The following is a 20,000-nucleotide window of genomic DNA, read 5'->3' as shown; positions in this document are numbered from 1 at the left end:
TCTAGCTATAAGACACTTGGCAATAATAATTTGAGTTTAGTGAATTTAACAACAGCTCCATGTCCAGTTTGGGTCTGACCTCTAACTTTTTGGAAACCCAACTGTGAGTTGATATTTCTCACAAAACTGCAAAAAAAAAAGTCTTATTTTCTTCAGTCAGACTCAGATTTATTGTAATTCGGTCAATAGATATGATAAAAATTAAATATAGTTATCCAGGTCTCAGCACTTGCAGCATGAAAATAGGATAAAATAATAAATAAAATATATAAAACCTAAATAGAACAGAATAAAAACTACCATAAAATACAATAAAACCAAATGATTATTACCCTTTTCATTGCCTGCTGATGACTTCTTTGGTTGTTTTTATATCAGATATTCATCTTAATGTGATGTTTTTTTGTTATTGTTCACATTAGAATCTAATATTGAACAGATCTGAGTATGAAATCACTAAAACCAGTGATGTGAACGAAGATTAAAAAAAGAAAAAAACAGAAAAGATAAGGAGGAGAAACAGGGAAGGAGGAGGGGAGGTGGTTATAAAGGTGAAAGTCATTAAGTGCATCCACAGGGAATCATGGGTAATAGGTTTAAAACCACTGAACACACACACACACACACACACACACACAGTGAAGTTCAAAGCAAAGTTGTATCAATGAACAGATTCTCAATCTATTGATACATAATTAATACCACTGATTACGGATCGATACAGAATGTCATGTTTGTGCTTCATCAAACACACACATCATTTATTCATAGCGGCTGTAATCTATTTTATAATCGATATTTATAACCTATAAAGAGGAAGCGCTTTAATAAAACATGAACCAGACAACCAGTAGAATGAATTAATTAATGCACTCACATGCAGAATATGATGAATGTTTGTGTAGATGCTGATTTAAGACGCTTTTGGAAACATCACAATGAGACAACGTGATAAATGATTTATAAATCCTAAAGCTGATCTGTTTAATGAGTGGTATATTTTTGTAGTTGAGTAGTTTGTCTGTTGAAATAAGATAAAAGAAACTGGTTAGAAAATCTATGTAACATGGCCTGAAGAGACTACACACTGCAAAAAAGGCCTGTACAAAAATAAGTAAATTAAACTCATTATTGGGTTAAAATGTCTTAGTTCAAGTAAAATCATCTGCCAGTGCAGTAAGAAAATTACACTTATCAAGATTTCTTAAAATAAGAAAAGATATATATTCTTAAATGTATTTACTTATTTATTTATTTATTTATTATTATTATTATTATTATTATTATTATTATTATTATTATTATCTTCTTTTTTAGATATTTAAGTTGACCTAATTATTTATTTTCTATGTATGTATTTATGGGGGGTTTTTAATGTAGGTTTGCTTACCTCTTGTATATTTTTTTATTTTAAAAAAAATCTTTTTGTTTGATGCACAAACAATAACTATGACATTTGTCCGTTTGTCAGATTTTTGTTTCCTGAATTGTTGATTTTCTGTCTTTGATGTGCCATATTTTTCAATAAAAATATTTATTTAAAAAACAAAGTGTATATCAAAATAGCCATGAAATTTAAAAAAAAAAATAATGCTTTCAAACTGTTAAATTTTTTAATCAAATTTAAAAAAAAAAAAAAGAAAATATCATATAAGGACTATAGAATGCTAAAATTCTTAAAACTGCATAAAACAAGTAAAAATTCCTTGGGTGCAAATAGTTACTGTGTCCTTCATACTCATCCCCCAACAATGGAGCTTGTTTTGTTATAAATATTGCTTAAAATTAGTTGTAATATTTAAGTAGGGTAGCTCAAGATGAAAATGCTTGAAACAAGTCAAATAATCTCAACAAGATTAAGTTTCAGTAAGTAAATAAATCTAAAAAATGATCTTTCAAGAAAAATATTCACATTCAAGTCAGTTTATCTAAGTTAGATATTCCTTTTTTGCAGTGCAGATGTCCATATAACTATAATAAATCCCCACAGTGATGGAGGACATTTAGTGATTCATCTAGTTTATAAATTCGTGTTTTAAATGTGGAATTAACGGCTGAAATATAGTATATATTTCTATTGAATTAACTACGAACCATTCTGAGCCATAAAAAAACGTTTTTCCCTCTAACAGTATTTGTCACTGAACTCCTAAAGCTGACATGTTTTCATTCTTCTTCCTGTAGATCCTGGTGGGTGGGTTGGAGTATTCTCCGGGTACGTTGCATATCTACTCCGACAGCGCCCTGACGCTGCCCGCCATCATCGGCATCGGGGCGGGCGGCGGCGTGCTGCTCATCGCCATCATCGCCGTGTTGATCGCATACAAGAGAAAGACCCGCGACGCCGACCGGACGCTGAAACGCCTCCAGCTGCAGATGGACAACCTGGAGAGCAGGGTGGCGCTGGAGTGTAAGGAGGGTAAGTGGAGATGGAGTTTTTACTATAACATGGAGTCCTTTAAAATCAGGGTGCAGATCTAGTTGAAATTAGACCCGCAGATCCTTAGAAAGTCTTAAATGTCTGAAACTAAGGCCTTAATTATCCTTAAAATTGATAATTAATCCTTAAATCTGACACTCAAAGGTCTTAAAAATCCCACAGACGCATTAATTTAGTTTGTAAATCTTTATCTAAAACATGCAGATTTGTTGAAAAAAGTTACATTTTCTTGCGAGACAACTCCCAAACCTCCTGGTACACTGCAAAAATCTAAATCTTACCGAGTGTGTTTTTCTCATTTCTAGTCCAAATATCTCATCACACTTAAAATAACACATAATCATCTAAAGAGTGGCTATTCAGTGAGATATAAGAACTTACTTTTAGACAATAGATCTGGAAAATCTTATTCCAAGAAATCTTACCAAGATCATTTTCACTTGTTTCATTGGCAGATTTTTTTTTTTTTTTTTTTGCTTGAATTAAGAAAAAAAACAAACAAAAACTTGTTATTTGTTTTATATTCTACTGAAAACCTTGCATTAGCAACTGTTCATATTTGTTCAGATTAGTCACATTTTTTTTGAAAGGATAGTTACCTCTGCCAAGGAGGTTATGTTTTTGCCAGGGTTTGTTTGTTTGTTTGTCTGTTTGTTTGTTTGTTTGTCTGTCCGTTATTGTGCAACATAACTCAAAAAGTTATGGACAGATTTGGATGAAACTTTCAGGGTTTGTTGGAAATGGGATAAGGAAGAAATGATTGAATTTTGGTGGTGATTGGGGGTGGGGGGGCCCACAGGGGGGGCCACTGATCAGCCTTGGCGGAGGTCTGCGCTGTCCGAGTGCTTCTAGTTTGTAAATGTAAACATTTTCATATAATTAAACTTTTTTTTTTTTTTTACACTAAAACAAAGAGAAAACTCTGGAGCTGTTATTATTCACTGGAAAAAATCTAAATCTTACCAAGTGTATTTTTCTCATTTCTAGTCCAAATATCTCATCACACTTAAAATCAGACATAATCACCTAAACAGTAACTTTTCAGTGCGATGTAAGAACTTATTTTTAGACAATAAATCTGGAAAATCTTATTTCAAGAAATCTTACCAAGATGATTTTCACTTGTTCCATTGGCAGATTTTTTTTTTTTTTTTCTTAATTCAAGATTTTTTATTTTTTTTTTTGCTCAATTCAAGCCAAAAATCTGCCAATGGAACAAGTGAAAATTATCTCAGTAAGATGTCTTGGAATAAGATTTTCCAGATCTTTTGTCTAAAAATAAGTTCTTATATCTCTCTAAATAGTTCCTCTTTAGGTGATGTATTCACACCAGGAAAGTCCGATAGTTCACTTGCTTTGGTCCGGACCAAATTTTTTATTTTTTTTAAAATTTGGTGCGGTTCGTATTCACACTGTACATTTTTGTAAGTGGACCAAAATCTGTAAACAAAACCATGTGTGCTGAGGTCGTTCATCCATTGGACAGAAATGAGCAGTGTCCATTAAAGCGAAAGGACAGAATCATGGAAATTTTGCGTGTTGTTTTTGTTATCGTCATAGCGGTTTTTACAGATGCAGACGTCTGCACAAGTGTTTGAGCAGCAAGAGTGTTTGATGCAACGTCAGGTTTACAGTATTGTAGAATTCATTTCTCAATGACGAAGACACAGGGCAAGACGGCTATGGAGGACAGCGCTCATGTGTGCACATCATGTTGTGACTGCTGGTCTGATTCACACCAGACAGAACAGGTCTGAAGTGTGAATTCTGCTAGTATGTGAAAAGACTGTTCTCCAAAAGCATTAGTGCTCCGTACTGCTTACCTATGTGTATCTATCCTATATCACCGTTGAGTTTAGCCAGGGACAGAATTCCTTAACGCAGGTAAAGTTTGTTGGGGGTGATGAAGTCATTTATTATTTTTTATTTCAAGCACAACAGACAAATCTAACCGTCATCCTAATCATTCTCTCGCTGAACAAGCTGAAAACGTCGGAGTTTTTCTGTGTCCTTTCTAGCAGCTGTGTTATATGCACATCTGCCCAGATGTCTAAAAGGCAGCGTGTCCCTTCCAAGCTCCAAGTTTGACAAGGGCTCATTATCAGCTCCGTAGCCTATCCTCACTCTGAGCGCTTCTCTGGTAAAACTCTATTGTCCATAATGCTCGACGCACGACAGGAGCTCGTTAGGTACAAAAAACCCAACTGTGTCAGATCGGGTCCGGTCTGCTTTCACACCTCAAATGAACCGCACCAGGGTTCGTATGGAACCGCACCGAGACCACCTCTTCAACTGGGTCTCGGTTCGCTTGTTTGGTCCGGAACAGAGTTTGGTGGTTTTTATTCACACCAGCCCAAAAGGTCCGAACCAAGGGAGCAAACGAACTCTGGTCTGTTTTAAACGGACCAAACAAGGCAGGTGTGAATACACCCTATGTCTTATTTTAAGTGTGATGAGATGTTTTGACTAGAAATGAGAAAAATACACTTGGTAAGTTTTAGATTTTTGTAGCGTATTAACTCAACTGGATTCGATTTTACTCAGTTATGTGTCTAGAAACTCTTTACGACTTCAGAACCACCTCAGGACTGATTCACCATCAACAGAAGCTCCACTGGGACTCAAAAACCTTATAAAATATAGTGTACAGTATGTGCAAAGGTCTGTGACTGAATCTGAGCAAAATCTGACAAAACAGGAATATCCAGACATGAGGAGACCCGGATATCAGCTCATTAACTCTGTGATTTGTAGCGATATGTTCCACAGTCACATATGGGAGTTGTTCTTTTTCAGTTGAAGTTGCCCAGTCAGTTTCTGTTGATCGACTGACAGATCAGCTAATCCTCGCAGCTGTAGCCACTATAAAGTTTAATTTCAACCAGATTTGGTTTCCTGTTACTGGATGAGACGCAGGCTCTTCATGAGTCCACCTCAGATCTTTCTTTTCCACTTTTATTCCAAGTGTCAGTCCAGGATTTACTTTTGTGTTATGACACAAATACCTAAGCTGTTTTCATTTATGGTTTTACTGAATCACAGTTCAGGTCCTGTCACTATTATTAAACCAGTATTAGTTTGGGATCATTTTCATTTTTGTGGCACATGGAAATTTGAAGGATTTCTTGAGGATTTTAACCCATAAAGACCAAAACAGCCACTGGCAAACAAAGCATCTACTGATCTAACATGTCTAATAACTTCTGATCCACTAAACCTGTCAATACGTTGAAATAATTGGTGTAAAATACAGTTTGTCATCGTTTCATGGTCATCAGATATGAACCATTTGGACATTCAGAGGCTCCATAGTTACTGTGGAAACACCGCCATCTTCTATAACATTTATTCACTAGTAAAACCCATAGAATCTGATAAATGATAGTAGTTGTATGTATGTAGTGGCTGTTTTATCTTCAGTTATTGATATATTTTGCTGAAACAGTTACTTTTTCTTGAGGTTTTTGTGTTTCTGATATATTAACCCTTGAGTCCAGATTAACCCGGTTCTCAAGTAATTTAAACATCTAAACTGGACTAAAGTACAGTAAAACCAACTTAAGAGATGTTTTAAGAAGACCAGAAGTTGGTAAAACCATTACTAAAACAGTCAAACTAAACTAAAAGATGGTTAAAATTGACTAAGATTTGGTAAAATGAGTCTAAAAGATTGTAAAACCAAACTATTTAATGGTTAAACTAGACATAAAGATGGTTGAACTAGACTAAAATACAGTAAAACCAACTTAAGAGATGTTTTAAAAAGACCAGAAGTTGGTAAAACCATTACTAAAACAGTCATATTAAACTAAAAGATGATTAAATCAGACAAAAATTTAATAAAATGTGTCTAAAAAATTATGAAAACAAACTATTTGATGGTTAAACCAGACTTAAAGATGGGCAAACTAGACTAAAGTGCAGTAAAACTAAATTAAGAGATGGTTTAAAAAGACCAGAAGTTGTTAAAAATATTACTAAAATAGTCAAATTAAACTTAAAGATGATTAAATCAGACTAAAATTTGATAAGATGTGTCTAAAAAAATGTGAAAACAAACTATTTGATGGTTAAACCAGACTTAAAGATGGGCAAACTAGACTAAAGTACAGTAAAACTAAATTAAGAGATGGTTTAAAAAGACCAGAAGTTGGTAAAACGATTACACAAACAGTCAAATTAAACTAAAAAATGATTAAATCAGACTAAAATTTGATAAGATGTGTCTAAAAAAACGTGAAAACAAACTATTTGATGGTTAAACCAGACTTAAAGATGGTTAAACTAGACTAAAGTACAGTAAAACCAAATGAAGAGATGGTTTAAAAAGACCAGAAGTTGGTAAAACGATTACACAAACAGTCAAACTAAACTATAAGAAGGTTAAAACAGACAAAAATTTATTAAAAAAAAAAAAAAAAAAAAAAAAACCTGTAAAACCAAACTAGGTGATGGTTAAACCAGACTTAAAGATGCTTAAACCAAACTCAAGAATAATAAAACCAAATTAAGAGATGGTTTAAAAAGACCAGAAGTTGGTAAAATCATTACTAAAACAGTCAAATTAAACTAAACGATGGTTAAAACAGACTAAGATTTGTCCAAAAAAATTATAAAACCAAACTATGTGATGGTTAAAGCAGACTTAAAGATGGCTTAAACTAGACTAATGTACAGTAAAACCAACTTAAGAGATGGTTTAAATCCTAAATATTCACTAAGAAATAAGTGGTAAATATTCCAGACAAACCTTAGAAAAGTGGGACTTGTGTTCTAAATACACATGAAGTGTTGCGTTCCTAAAAAGTTCACTATTAAATATAGTTTTTCAGTTTTCTTGAATGATACACATCTTGTTCCATCTTCACTGTAAACCACAATGAAAAGCAACGTCCTGCACAAAACCATAAAACACTGCATCTCATCCTCCAGATTGAAACCAACTTTACATTTAAGTTTAATTATGTAAAATCAGTTCATCAAAACAACAGCTGAGAAAATGGATGAGCTTCAGTTTGTCATCAGCAGCTCATTATATACTGTTAGAATGGGCATGAATTAATCAGAACTGAAAACGTCAACGCTGTAGGACTCATAACAAACCTGCACCTAAACCAGGGGGGTCAAACATGAGGCCCGCAGACCAAAACCGGTCCACCACAAGGGTGCAATCCAGGTCCAATGAATTTGTGAAATACAAAACTTAACCAAGGACGTTAAAATCATTTTAGTTCAGTGGAAACACACACCAACATGATTTGAAGTGGATCATAATAACCCATAAATAATAACAACTCCAAAGTTTTCTCTTTTAGTGTAAAAAAAATTGAATTACATGAAAATATTTACATTTAGAAGTTATGATAAGATAAGACTTTATTGATCCCACTATGGGGAAATTTCACAGTTGACAGCAGCAACATACAACACACCAGTGTAAGAGATAGACAGGTAGCAAAAAAACACAAGTGAGTGGTTTTTGAATTGGGTTGAATGTGGAACCTCAACTAAACTGATTGGTCCGGTTTTTGTTTGACATTTGTTTTAGTATAACAAAAATTAAAATTACTTGAAAATATTTACATTTACAAACTATTCTTTTATAAAAAAAAAAAAAAATTGAATAACCATGTACAACCTGAAATTTCTTAAGAAAAATAACCGCAATTTTGCTAATATTCTGCCTCAGTTTATCATTTATACATGTTCATTACAACTTCCAGATCAAAGTGGATCTACAAATACACAAAACATTTAATAACAGGCAGATTATTATTGAAATCGCACTTGTTTTTCTTGAGATGTTTCAGGTTGTTCATGGTTGTCCAGGTTATTCTCATTTTTAGTGAAGGGATAGTTTGTAAACGTAAACATTTCATGTAATTTTAATTTTTGTTACTTTAAAACACATATGTCAAACAAAAACCAGCCCAATCAGTTTAGTTCACGTTCCACATTCAACCCAGTTCAGTCTCTAGTGGGTCAGACCAGTAAAATACTATTATAATAACCTAAAAATAATGACAATTACCAAGTTTTCTCTTTGTTTTGTGTGGAAAAAAAAAAAAAAAGTTAAATTACTTGAACATGTTGACGTTTACGAACTATCCTTTCACAAAAAGTGTGAATAACCTGAAGAAATATGTACAACATGAGATGTCTTAAAAGAAATAAGTGTAATTTTATCAATATTCTGCCTGTTATTATTAAATATTTTGTGTATTTGTAGATCCACTGTGATCTGTACATGTGTAAATGATACACTGAGGCAGAATATTGGTAAACATGCACTTATTTTTCTTAACATCAAGACATTTCAGATTTTTCATGGTGTTAATGTTCAGATTTTTTAGATAGTTTATAGAAAGAAACATTCTCTCATTCTTTGTTTATTCATATTATTTGTAGAATATAGAACAAATATAACAAGTGGGAGGGAGGAGAGGGTTTACTTCACTTTTTCATTAACAACATAAAACACATTAGATAGATAGATAGATAGATAGATAGATAGATAGATAGATAGATAGATAGATAGATAGATAGATAGATAGATAGATAGATAGATAGATAGATAGATAGATAGATAGATAGATAGATAGATAGATAGATAGATAGATAGATAGATAGATTTTTTTTTTGGCCACTTATGGGTAAGGAACCAAATATGGTAACTTCATTGACCTTGATTTTCTACATAATAAAAAAAATGAAAAATTTCTCAAAAGTAATAAAGTCTTGTTATGTCCTCTAATAACACACAAAATTTGAAATTTTGAATTTCAGAACATTTCTTTTAAGGAACTATAAAGGGTTAATGAACTTACCATATTTGGTTACTTTTGTATTTTAGGACATTTTCATCTTTTTTTTTTTTTTATAATTTCTTTGTTTCTTCTGCACATTTGTGTCGCTGTGGTTTTGTTGCATCTTATTTTTACACCATTTTCTCTTGTATATCATCATTTTTAAGTGTCTTTTACACTGTTTTTGTCATTTCGTTGTGGATTTTGCACCGTTTTTGTCTTTAATGTTTCTTTTTCAGAGATAGATAGATAGATAGATAGATAGATAGATAGATAGATAGATAGATAGATAGATAGATAGATAGATAGATAGATAGATAGATAGATAGATAGATAGATAGTCACAACCACAGCAACAATAAATAAGTTAGAGTAAAAAGAGAAGTAGACTTGAAAAGACAAAGTGTGTGTTCTACCTAACACATAAAACATAAAAAGCATTAAGGTGTGTATGATTACATTAATCTAAACAGAAATGTATATCATATGAATATTTTCACATAACCGATATATTCAGTTCACATCAAATACAGGTTTTACATAGTTTGTCCATTTTGACCAAATAGTGAAAAAAGATTCCCTTTGATCCTTAAAACAAAATGTCAACTTCTCCAGAATGTTAATGTTCTGTGCGATATCGATCCATTCTTAAGTTGTGGGTGCTTCAGAGGTATAAACATTTTCATCTTGTAATTTTTCTTTTTTCACTCTTCAACATAGAGAAAAGTTTGTAGTTGACATTATTTCTAGGTTAGTATATTATTATTTTACTGGTCATATTAGGAGGATGTGGCTCCTGAACTACTAAGACTTTGAGCTCCTTGTCTTAAACCGTTCACTGTGGATCCTCAAACCTTCCGTCCTGTGTTCGTTTTCCTCCAGCCTTCGCCGAGCTGCAGACCGACATCCAAGAACTGACCAACGACATGGACGGAGTGAAGATCCCCTTCCTGGAGTATCGAACCTACACCATGAGAGTCATGTTCCCGGGGATAGAGGAGCACCCGGTCCTCAAAGAGTTGGACGTACGTGGAAACAAACACAAATACACTATATGGACAAAAGTATGTGGACACGTTGGATTCAAGTGTTTCTTTTCTAACAGGGGTCTGGGATACAAAACAATAATGACTAATGTTATAATATAGTTTTATACTGCGATGAATATCATTGAATTGCATTGGTTAGTTTGGTTTAAATTGTTATTTTTGCTTCCAAAATGTCTCAGAGATGTTTTTTACTTAATTTCTCTCAACATTAATTTTTTTTGTTTGTTTGGGGTTTTTTTTTAAATCCATGAGTATGATTTTAAATGTTCTACCTCTGAATTTCTAAAACATTTTTCATGCTCTGACTGTAAGTAATAAATTTCTACCACAACTAGCCATCTACTTTCTTCACATCTCCCATTAAACTTTAAGGAAATATTGATGTTTTCATCTCAAATTATCATGAACAGGACATCTTACAGCTGGAGACATGATGTGTCCCAATATTTTTGTCCATATAGTTTATAAACATCAATATTTCCTTAAAGTTTAATGGGAGATTTTTCTTCCTCAGTGAGATGTGAAGAAAGTAGATGGTTAGTTGTAGTAGAAAATGATTATTTACAGTCAGAGCATGAAATATATTTTAGAAATTTAGAGGTAGATATTGGTGTATATAAACTATATGGCCAAAAATATTGGGACACATCATGGCTACAGTTGTAAGATGTCCTGTTCATGAGGATTTGAGATTAAAAAAACAAAACAAAACAAAACATCAGTATCTAACATTTACAATCATAGTCATGGATAAAAACAGAAATTGATAGAAATTGTGTTCCAATATTTTTGGCCATGTAGTTTATAAACATCAATATTTCCTTAAAGTTTAATGGTAGATGTGAAGAAAGTAGATGGTTAGTTGTGGTAGAAAACTATTATTTACAGTCAGAGTATGAAATATATTTTAGAAATTTAGAGGTGGTTACTGATGTTTATAAACTATATGGCCAAAAATATTGGGACACATCATGGTTACAGCTGTAAGATGTTCTGTTCATGCTGATTTGAGATTTAAAGAAAAAAAAAAAAACATCAATATTTAACATTTAAAATCATAGTCATGGATTAAAAAAAACTGAAAAATGTTAACAGAAGTTGTGTCTCAATATTTTTGGCCATATAGTTTCTAAACATCAATATTATTTTAGTTTAATGAGAGATGTGAAGAAAGTAGATGGTTAGTTGTGGTAGAAAATTCTTATTTACAGTCAGAGCATGCAAAATATTTTAGAAATTTGGAGTTACAACATTTAAAATCATAGTCATGGATTAAAAAAATCCAGAAAAATCAATGCTGAGAGAAATAATTATCATTATTGTTTTGTATCCCAGACCTCTGTTCGAAAGAAACACCTGAATTCAACATGTCCACATACTTTTGTCCACATAGTGTCCTCCTCCTCCTTCATTTACACACAAAAAGAACAAAGTCTGCAGCGGCATGATTCTCCGCTGCGTTAATTAAACCAACGCAGCAGGAGTCTCTTCTCTACATCCACACTGACTCAAATAATAAGTCAATCTAAAACTATTTCTGTTAATAAGTAGAAACAGCTCCGTTCTCCTGAGGCTTCATGTGCTTTTACTTCAAAAAAACAGTTTATTCTTTAGTTTTTTCATCCACAGCTTCATATTGTTACTTGTGTATGTGTGTGTTTTTTTATGGTTTGTCTTTTTAATCATTTTTCAAGCAAAAACATCTGTAATTTTTAGGCTGAAGTTTCTCAGTTGAAATGCTTTGATACTGTTGATGCTCGGAAAGTCCGATTATTTCAGTTAATTAATCTTTCGCAGAAATCCATTTAATTCTTAGACATTATTAAAGACCACAATCAGGACAAAAACAAGTTATTTTGAGAAGGTAATAATATATGAATAATTTATATCTATATCTTTTTCCTCATAGAAGAAATGATTTTTTTTCCTCATAATTATACATATTTTCTAATTTTCTCTTATAGTTTAATGACCTTAGTCCTGTAATATATTAACTTTGTTCTATAAATATATATAAAACAATTGTAATATTTTTACTTTTTTATTAACGTTACAAATTTAATTTTGAAATATTTTGCCTCTTTTAAGAAAAATAGTGCTCATCGAAATTTAACAACCTTTTTCTTGTAATATTTAGACTTTTTTTCAGACTATAACACTTATATTCATGCAATAATTTAACTATTTTCATCAAAATATAATGACTTTTTCCTGTGATATTTTGGCTTTTTTTCTCTAAATATTACTACTTTTTCTCATAATATTTTGACTTTATTTCCTGAAATATAACAGCTTTAATCTCTTAATATTTAGCATCTTTTTACCCAAATACTGTGATTTTATTCCTGTAATATTTGACTTTTTTTTTTTTTTTTTTAAATCAAAATCTTTACTTTTTTCTTGATCTATAAAAATGTTATTGGTGTAATACCAACCCCATCATTTTTCTTGTAATATTTACCTCCGCCAAGGAGGTTATGTTTTTGCCAGGGTTTGTTTGTTTGTTTGTCTGTCTGTTTGTTTGTCTGTCCGTTAGTGTGCAACATAACTCAAAAAGTAATGGACAGATTTGGATGAAATTTTCAGGGTTTGTTGGAAATGGGATAAGGAAGAAATGATTAAATTTTGGTGGTGATCGGGGGGGGGGGGGGGGGGGGGGGGGGGGGGGGCACTGATCAGCCGTGGCGGAGGTCTGCGCTCTCTGAGTGCTTCTAGTTTAACTTTATTTCTTAAAATATAACATCTTTAATCGCTAATATTTTGTATCTTTTCACCCAAATAGTGTGATTTTTATGCCTGTAATATTTTGCCTTTTTTTTTTTGTATCCAAACCTTTACTTTTCTCTATAAAACTGTTATTCCTATTTTTCTTGTAATATTTTGACTTTTTTCAGACTATAACAGTTTTATTCATGTAATACTTTGACAGTTTTTTATCCAAATATAATGACTTTTTCAATTGATATTTTGACTTTATTTCTTGAAATATAACATCTTTAATCTCTTAAAATTTTGCATCTTTTTACCCAAGTAGTGTAACTTTATTCCTGTAATATTTTTACTCTTTTTACCAAAATTGAAGGATTATTCCTGTAATATTTAAAGTTTTCTATTGAAATTTTACTTTTTTCTTGATCTATAAAAATGCTATTCATGTAATACTAACCCCATCAAAATATAAGGCCTTTTTCCACTGATATTTTGACTTTATTTCATGAAATATAACAAACCAAATCTCTTAATATTTTATATCTTTTTACCCAAATTGTGTGACTTTATTCCTGTAATATTTTGCCTCTTTTTATCAAAATTTAAGGATTATTCTTCTAATATTTTAACTTTTCTATTAAATTTTTTTTACTGTTTTCTTGATTTATAAAAATGTTATTCATGTAATACTAACCCCATCGAAATATAATGACTTTTTTCTTGTCATATTTTTATGACGTATTCTCTCAGTTTTGTATTTTTCTATCTGAGTTGTGACTCTTTTATTTATTTAGTCCACTTCACTGCAGATGAATGTGGAACTTTGCGGTTTGAGGTCGTAAACGTCCGGTGTTTGTGTTTCAGTCTCCGGCCAACGTGGAGAAAGCTCTGCGTCTCTTCAGTCAGCTGTTGAACAATAAGATGTTCCTGCTGACGTTCATCCACACTCTGGAGGCTCAGAGGTCGTTCTCCATGAGAGACCGAGGAAACGTGGCGTCGCTGCTGATGGCGGCTCTGCAGGTAACGCCTCCGACGGCCATCCATCAGATCAGATGATGGGTGTCGATGCTCCTGGACTTAAAACCAAACCTGGAGAAGACACTTAGTCGTGGAAACGTAGTGGAAATGAGATAGATAAGAACATGACATGGATGAGTACAGGAATAAAACTATCAATAAGTGCTTTGGACTGGCAGCAGAACTATTAATAAGTGCAAATAATGAACAATAACTCCTTAATAACATTTGTATTAAAAACTATTTGTAACATTTTAGCTGTTAATTACATGTTAATCAGTGTATATAGATGATTTACTACTGTTTATAACATGTAAACAATAGTAGTTTACATTAGTAGTAGTTAGTAAAGTTGTAACAGCAGGTAAAGTGTCAAGTGTAAATATTAGTTAATAGCTCAATAATAACAGCTGTTAATTGTACATGACTCAGTTTATAACTTTATAACTAATACTTTTCTAAGTAAATATTTTGCAGCTGTTCATGACATGTTAATAGTTTAGATATTGTTTAATAACTGATAAGAGTTTAGAACGAAAGATGTACTTTAACATGGGAATAATATTTTAATAGCTGTTAATAACTTTTAATAACAGTAAATATGGGTTTTGTCGCTCTTAAAAATCTATGAGGAATAAATATTTGGTTAAGGACTGTTGAAAAGCTGTACTGTAACTGTAACTAAATATTTGTTTTGGCACTAGTTACCCCGCCCCCCACAAGGGGAGGCAAAGAGTATTGTTTTTGGTTCGCTTTGTTTGTTTGTTTGTTTGTTTGTTTGTTTGTTTGTTTGTTAAGACTTTAGCAGCAAAACTATTGGTTGAATTCGTACCAGATTGAGTTTATAGATTGCCAGTGACCCAGAATGGATGTCATTACATTTTGGGAAAAGTAGGTCAAAGTTCAAATATTTTATGCATTTTTTAAATCTTTTCTTCTCTCATTTACTTATAATTGACGAAATTTCACGTCTATAAAAAACACTAATTTTGTTTCAATTTACTTCAAACTTGGAACATATATAGAGGAAATTGATACACTGACATGAGCACATGCATGGACATGATGACATCAGCTGGATCGATGCCAAAATAAACTACAATATGTGCGAGGGGCGGGGGTTGTTGTGCCTGGAACCAGTTGTTAATTATATAATAAGTGTAAATAAGATTTAATAACTGTTAACAACACTTGATAAGTGTTAATGACATTTTCGGCCATTAACAAAATGTTAATAAGCATCGATATTGTTAATAAGCTGCAAATAAGTATTAATAACTGTAACTAAATCCTTTTTTTGGCACTAGTTCATGATATAATAAGTTTAAATAAGACTTAATAATGGTTAACGACATTTGATAAGTGTTAATAACATTACAGTTGTTAATAACCTGTTAATACACATATATATTATGTGTATACATATATATATACATATATATATATATAATATATATATATATATATCTTATCATATATATATGGTTAAATTAGCTGATAATAAGTGGTAATAACGTAACTTAATGCGTGTTTTGGCACTAATTAATAATAAAATAAGTATGAATATGACTTAATAACTGTCAACAACATTTAATAAGTGTTAATAACATTTACAGTTATTAATAAACATATATTGGTTAAATTAGCTGATAATAAGTGTTAATAAACTGTAACTAAATCTTTTTTTGGCACTAGTTACTGATATAATCAGTGTAAATATGACTTAATAATGGTTAACAACATTTGATAAGTGTTAATAACATTTGCAGTTGTTAATAAACATAGATATTGTGAATAAGCTGATAATAAGTGTTAATAACTGTCACTGAATCCTTTTTTTTGGCACTAGTTAAAGGTGTAATAACTGTAAATATGACTTAATAACTGTTAACATTTACTAAGTGTTAGTAACATTTACAGTTGCTAACAGGCTGTTAATAAACATATATATTGGGTTAATAACCTGATAATAAGTATTAATGACGTTTGCAGTTGTTAATAACCTGTTAATAAACATATATATTGGGTTAATAATCTGATAATAAGTATTAATAATAACTGTAAATGTCCTCGTTTAGCTCTTATTAACATGTATGTAAGTACAGGATGCTAACGGTTGTGAACCAGTTGTGAACAAGTCGGTAACAGTGGCTGTGTTTTGGTTCGTCAGGGTCGGATGGAATATGCCACGGTGGTTCTCAAACAGCTGCTGGCCGACCTGATCGAGAAGAACCTGGAGAACAGAAACCATCCCAAACTACTGCTGAGGAGGTCAGGACGCGACCTTTGACCTTTGAGAATAAGTAACAGCTGAGTTTTGCCTCCGGTGTGAGGCGATAAAACAGAACCCAGCGCTGACCTTTGACCTCTGTCTTTACCTCCAGGACGGAGTCGGTGGCTGAGAAGATGTTAACCAACTGGTTCACCTTCCTCCTGCACCGCTTCCTCAAGGTAACGTTCACATCAGGTCTGCAGCTGATCCACTCTGGAGGTCCTCTGTCCTTCTTCCCCTCCCTTTCATTCTTCCATCATTCTTTACTTCCTTCTTTCTTTCCTTTTTCCTTCTTTCAGTTTTTCCTTTTTCCTTTATTTCCTTCCGTCCTTTCTTCTTCCCATGATTCCTTCCTATCTTTTCTCTTCCTTCCTCTTCCTTCTTCCTTCCTTCCTTCATTTCTTTCCTTCCTTTTGTCCCTCCAGTCCTCAATTCCCTCTCTTTTTTCCCTCCTTCCTCTTTCCCATTATTCTTTCCGTCTTCCCTTTTCTCCGTTATCCATTCTTCCTGTCTTTCTTCTTTTTTTCCTTATTGCCTTGCTCTTTCTTTCCAAATTTCATTCCTTATTTTCTTTTCCTTTTTCCCATCTTTCCTTCCTTTCATCTTTCCCTTCCTTTCTTCTTTCCTTTTCCTTTCCCCTTTATTCTGTTTTCCTTTCCTTATTCTCTTCCTCCCTTCTGCATCCTTCTTTCCTGTATTCCACTTTTCTTACCTCTTTTCCACTTTCCTTTAAAACTATCCTTACTTCCTCTATTCTTCCTCCATCTTTCCTCTTTTTTTCCCTTAGTTCTTTATTCCCTTTTTTCATTCCTTCTTCTTCGTTTCCCTTCTTTTGCTTCCACAGCCTCTTCCATATTTCCTTCATCTCGTTTTTCCCATCCTTCTTTCTTTCCTTTTTCCTTCTTTCAGTTGATCCTTTTTACTTATTTATTTCCTCCCATCCTTCTTTCTTCCCATGATTCCTCCCTTTCTTTTTCTTCCTTCTTTCATTTCTTTCCTACTTTTTGTCCCTTTAGTCTATCTTTCTTTACCCCTTTCCACTTCCCTATAACTCCTTCCTCCTCTTTCCCTTTAAAACTATCCTTACTTCCTTCTTTTCATCCTCCATTCTTTACTGTTTTTTCCCTTTAGTTCTTTATCCCTTTTTCATTCCTTCTTCCTTCATTTCCATTCTTTTCCTTCCACACCCTCTTCCTTATATCCTTCCTGTCCTTTTCCATCCTTCTTTCTTTCCTTTTTCCTTCTTTCAGTTCATCCTTTTTACTTATTTATTTCCTCCTGCACTTCTTGCTTCCCATGATTCCTTCCTTTCTTTCCTCTTCTTATTCCTTCATTTCTTTCCTTCTTTTTGTCCCTTCAGTCCTCTTCAGACCATCTTTCTTTACTTCCTTGTTTCCTCCTTTCCACTTTCCTAACTCCTTCGTCCTTCCTTCTTCTTTCCCTTTCCCTTTCCTCCTTATTCCTGGTTTTCCTTTCCTTCCCTATCTTATTCTCTCCTCCCTTCTTGCCTTCTTTCCTGTGTTCCATCTTTCTTTACCTCCTTTCCACTTTCTGTAACTTCTTCCCTTTCCTTTAAAATATCCTTACTTCCTCCTTTTCATCCTCCATCCTTTTGCCTGTTTTTCCCTTTAGTTCTTCATTCATTTTTTCATTCCTTCTTCCTTTCATTCTCCCCTCTTTCCTTCCACCACCCTTTTCCTTATATTTCTCTCTCCTTTCCTTCTCTCCTTCCCTTCTTTCCTCTCGTCCTGACTGACTTGGTTAAGCTCTTCCTCTTCAGTCTGACCGTGACCAATCAGATCAGGGCTGCAGTTAATTTATTCATGGGAAGTGCAGAGGAATCCTGCTGATGAGTTTTCAGGATTAATCTGTGGTAATGAAGGGATTCAGATCTGACTCACACACACTCCCACACTTCCCCCTTTTTTTCCCCTCTTTTTTTCTTCCTGCTGCATTTTTATTGTCACGTTTCTTCACGTTTTGTTCTTTCACTTTACTCCGAACACAGACGGTCATAGATGGCGTCACTAACCGCCTCCCTCCCCCCCTCCCCCCTTTAGGAGTGCGCCGGCGAGCCTCTCTTCACTGCTTTACTGTGCCATAAAGCAGCAGATGGAGAAAGGGCCGATCGACGCCATCACCGGCGAGGCTCGCTACTCTCTGAGCGAAGACAAGCTTATCAGACAGCAGATCGACTACAAGCAGCTGGTAAACGCACAAACACACAAGGAAAACAGTGACCGACATGATCACATCTATCTGTCTTTTAGATTTTAGCTTCATAAACCGTCTGTTCGCTGTCGGAACAGACGTGGAAACAGAGATTCCATTAACGTCTTCCTTCATCACGTGTCATTATATTCGTACTTTCACTCAAATATTGTAAGATGGATTTTTTGTTTGGAGTTTCGTGCCAAAAATAAAGATGTCATCCAGTTGAGTTATGTAACGGACATCATGTGTGGGACCTGGTAAACAAAAAAAGGACACAAAAGGATGAAGACACTGAAGTAGAGGACACTGTGTCAAACAGCATCAAAGCAATTAAAACATGAGGATTTAGACGACTAGAAGACACTAGACCAGGACCTAAAGGAACCAGAAGACATGGGACATAGACCTAAAGGACCAGAAGACACTATGGACCTAAAGAAACAGAAGAACTGGACATGGACCTAGAGGACCAAAAGACCCTGGACATAGACCTAAATAACCAAAAGACATTGGAGATGGACCTAAAGGAACAGAAGATGGTGGACATAGAGCTAAAGAACAAGAAGACACTGGACATGGACCTACAAAACCAGAAGACATTGGAGATTTGATTCAAAGGAACAGAAGAAGTGGACATGGACCTAAAGAACCAGAAGACACTGGACCAGGACCTGAAATACCAGAGGACACTGGACATAGACCTAAAGGAACCAGAAGACGCTGGACATGGACCCAAAATACCAGAAGACACTGGAGATAGACCTAAAGGAACCACAAGACACTGGACATGGACCTAAAGGAACCAGAAGACACTGGAGATAGACCTAAAGGAACCACAAGACACTGGACATAGACCTAAAGGAACCAGAAGACACTGGACATGGATGTAAAGGAACCAGAAGACACTGGAGATAGACCTAAAGGAACCAGAAGACACTGGACATAGACCTAAAGGAACCACAAGACACTGGACATGGACCTAATGTTGCGTTTCAACTACATGGAACCAGCTCGGCTTGGTATTCCTGGAGACCGTTTCCATTATAAGATACTATTGGCTTTACAGTACCTGGTCGTCATAGCGATGCAGCGCGTTACTTCTGTGTTGTCTGTTCAGAGAGTTGCTGAAAACTCCCTCATTGCGTGTTGTCTCGTCTGAATTTTTACGTCGGCCACCAAAGACTGAATCTCCTCGACCGACCATGGTGTAGTTTTGGGCTGTTATCATGTGGATTATTGTACCGCTATATTTACTGTCCACTTCCGCATCTGTTTTTTTGTAAAACAGCGGGTCACAGAGAAAACTGTCTGACCAATCAGTGGTCTGCAGTGTTTACACGTCACGGTTTCGTATCTGGTCCCCGGTCCTGGAACCTCGGCGGAGGTGATACAAAAAAGTAGTACCGGGTACCAGATTCCAGGTCCTTTTTCGTAATGGAAACGCAAAAAGGCCGAGTCGAGTCGAGCCGATGCCACACAGTGGAAACCGGGCA

General features: G+C 34.0%; 1 protein-coding gene across 1 annotated transcript in view; it reads left to right on the top strand.

Moving 5' to 3' along the window:
* LOC115422047 (plexin A3-like) overlaps window positions 1-20,000 on the top strand; it is a 322,979-nt gene that overhangs the window by 275,890 nt on the left and 27,089 nt on the right. The window contains 7 exon segments of the mRNA XM_030138091.1: window positions 2,185-2,419; window positions 10,129-10,271; window positions 13,869-14,024; window positions 16,192-16,292; window positions 16,406-16,472; window positions 18,354-18,377; window positions 18,379-18,501. Of these exon segments, the coding sequence (XP_029993951.1) occupies window positions 2,185-2,419; window positions 10,129-10,271; window positions 13,869-14,024; window positions 16,192-16,292; window positions 16,406-16,472; window positions 18,354-18,377; window positions 18,379-18,501 (849 nt within the window).

This window comes from Sphaeramia orbicularis, chromosome 7, assembly GCF_902148855.1.
Source record: "Sphaeramia orbicularis chromosome 7, fSphaOr1.1, whole genome shotgun sequence".
Taxonomy (NCBI): Eukaryota; Metazoa; Chordata; class Actinopteri; order Kurtiformes; family Apogonidae; genus Sphaeramia; species Sphaeramia orbicularis.
Note: the sequence above shows the minus strand (reverse complement) of the source record. Positions and strands in the feature narration are given on the sequence as shown.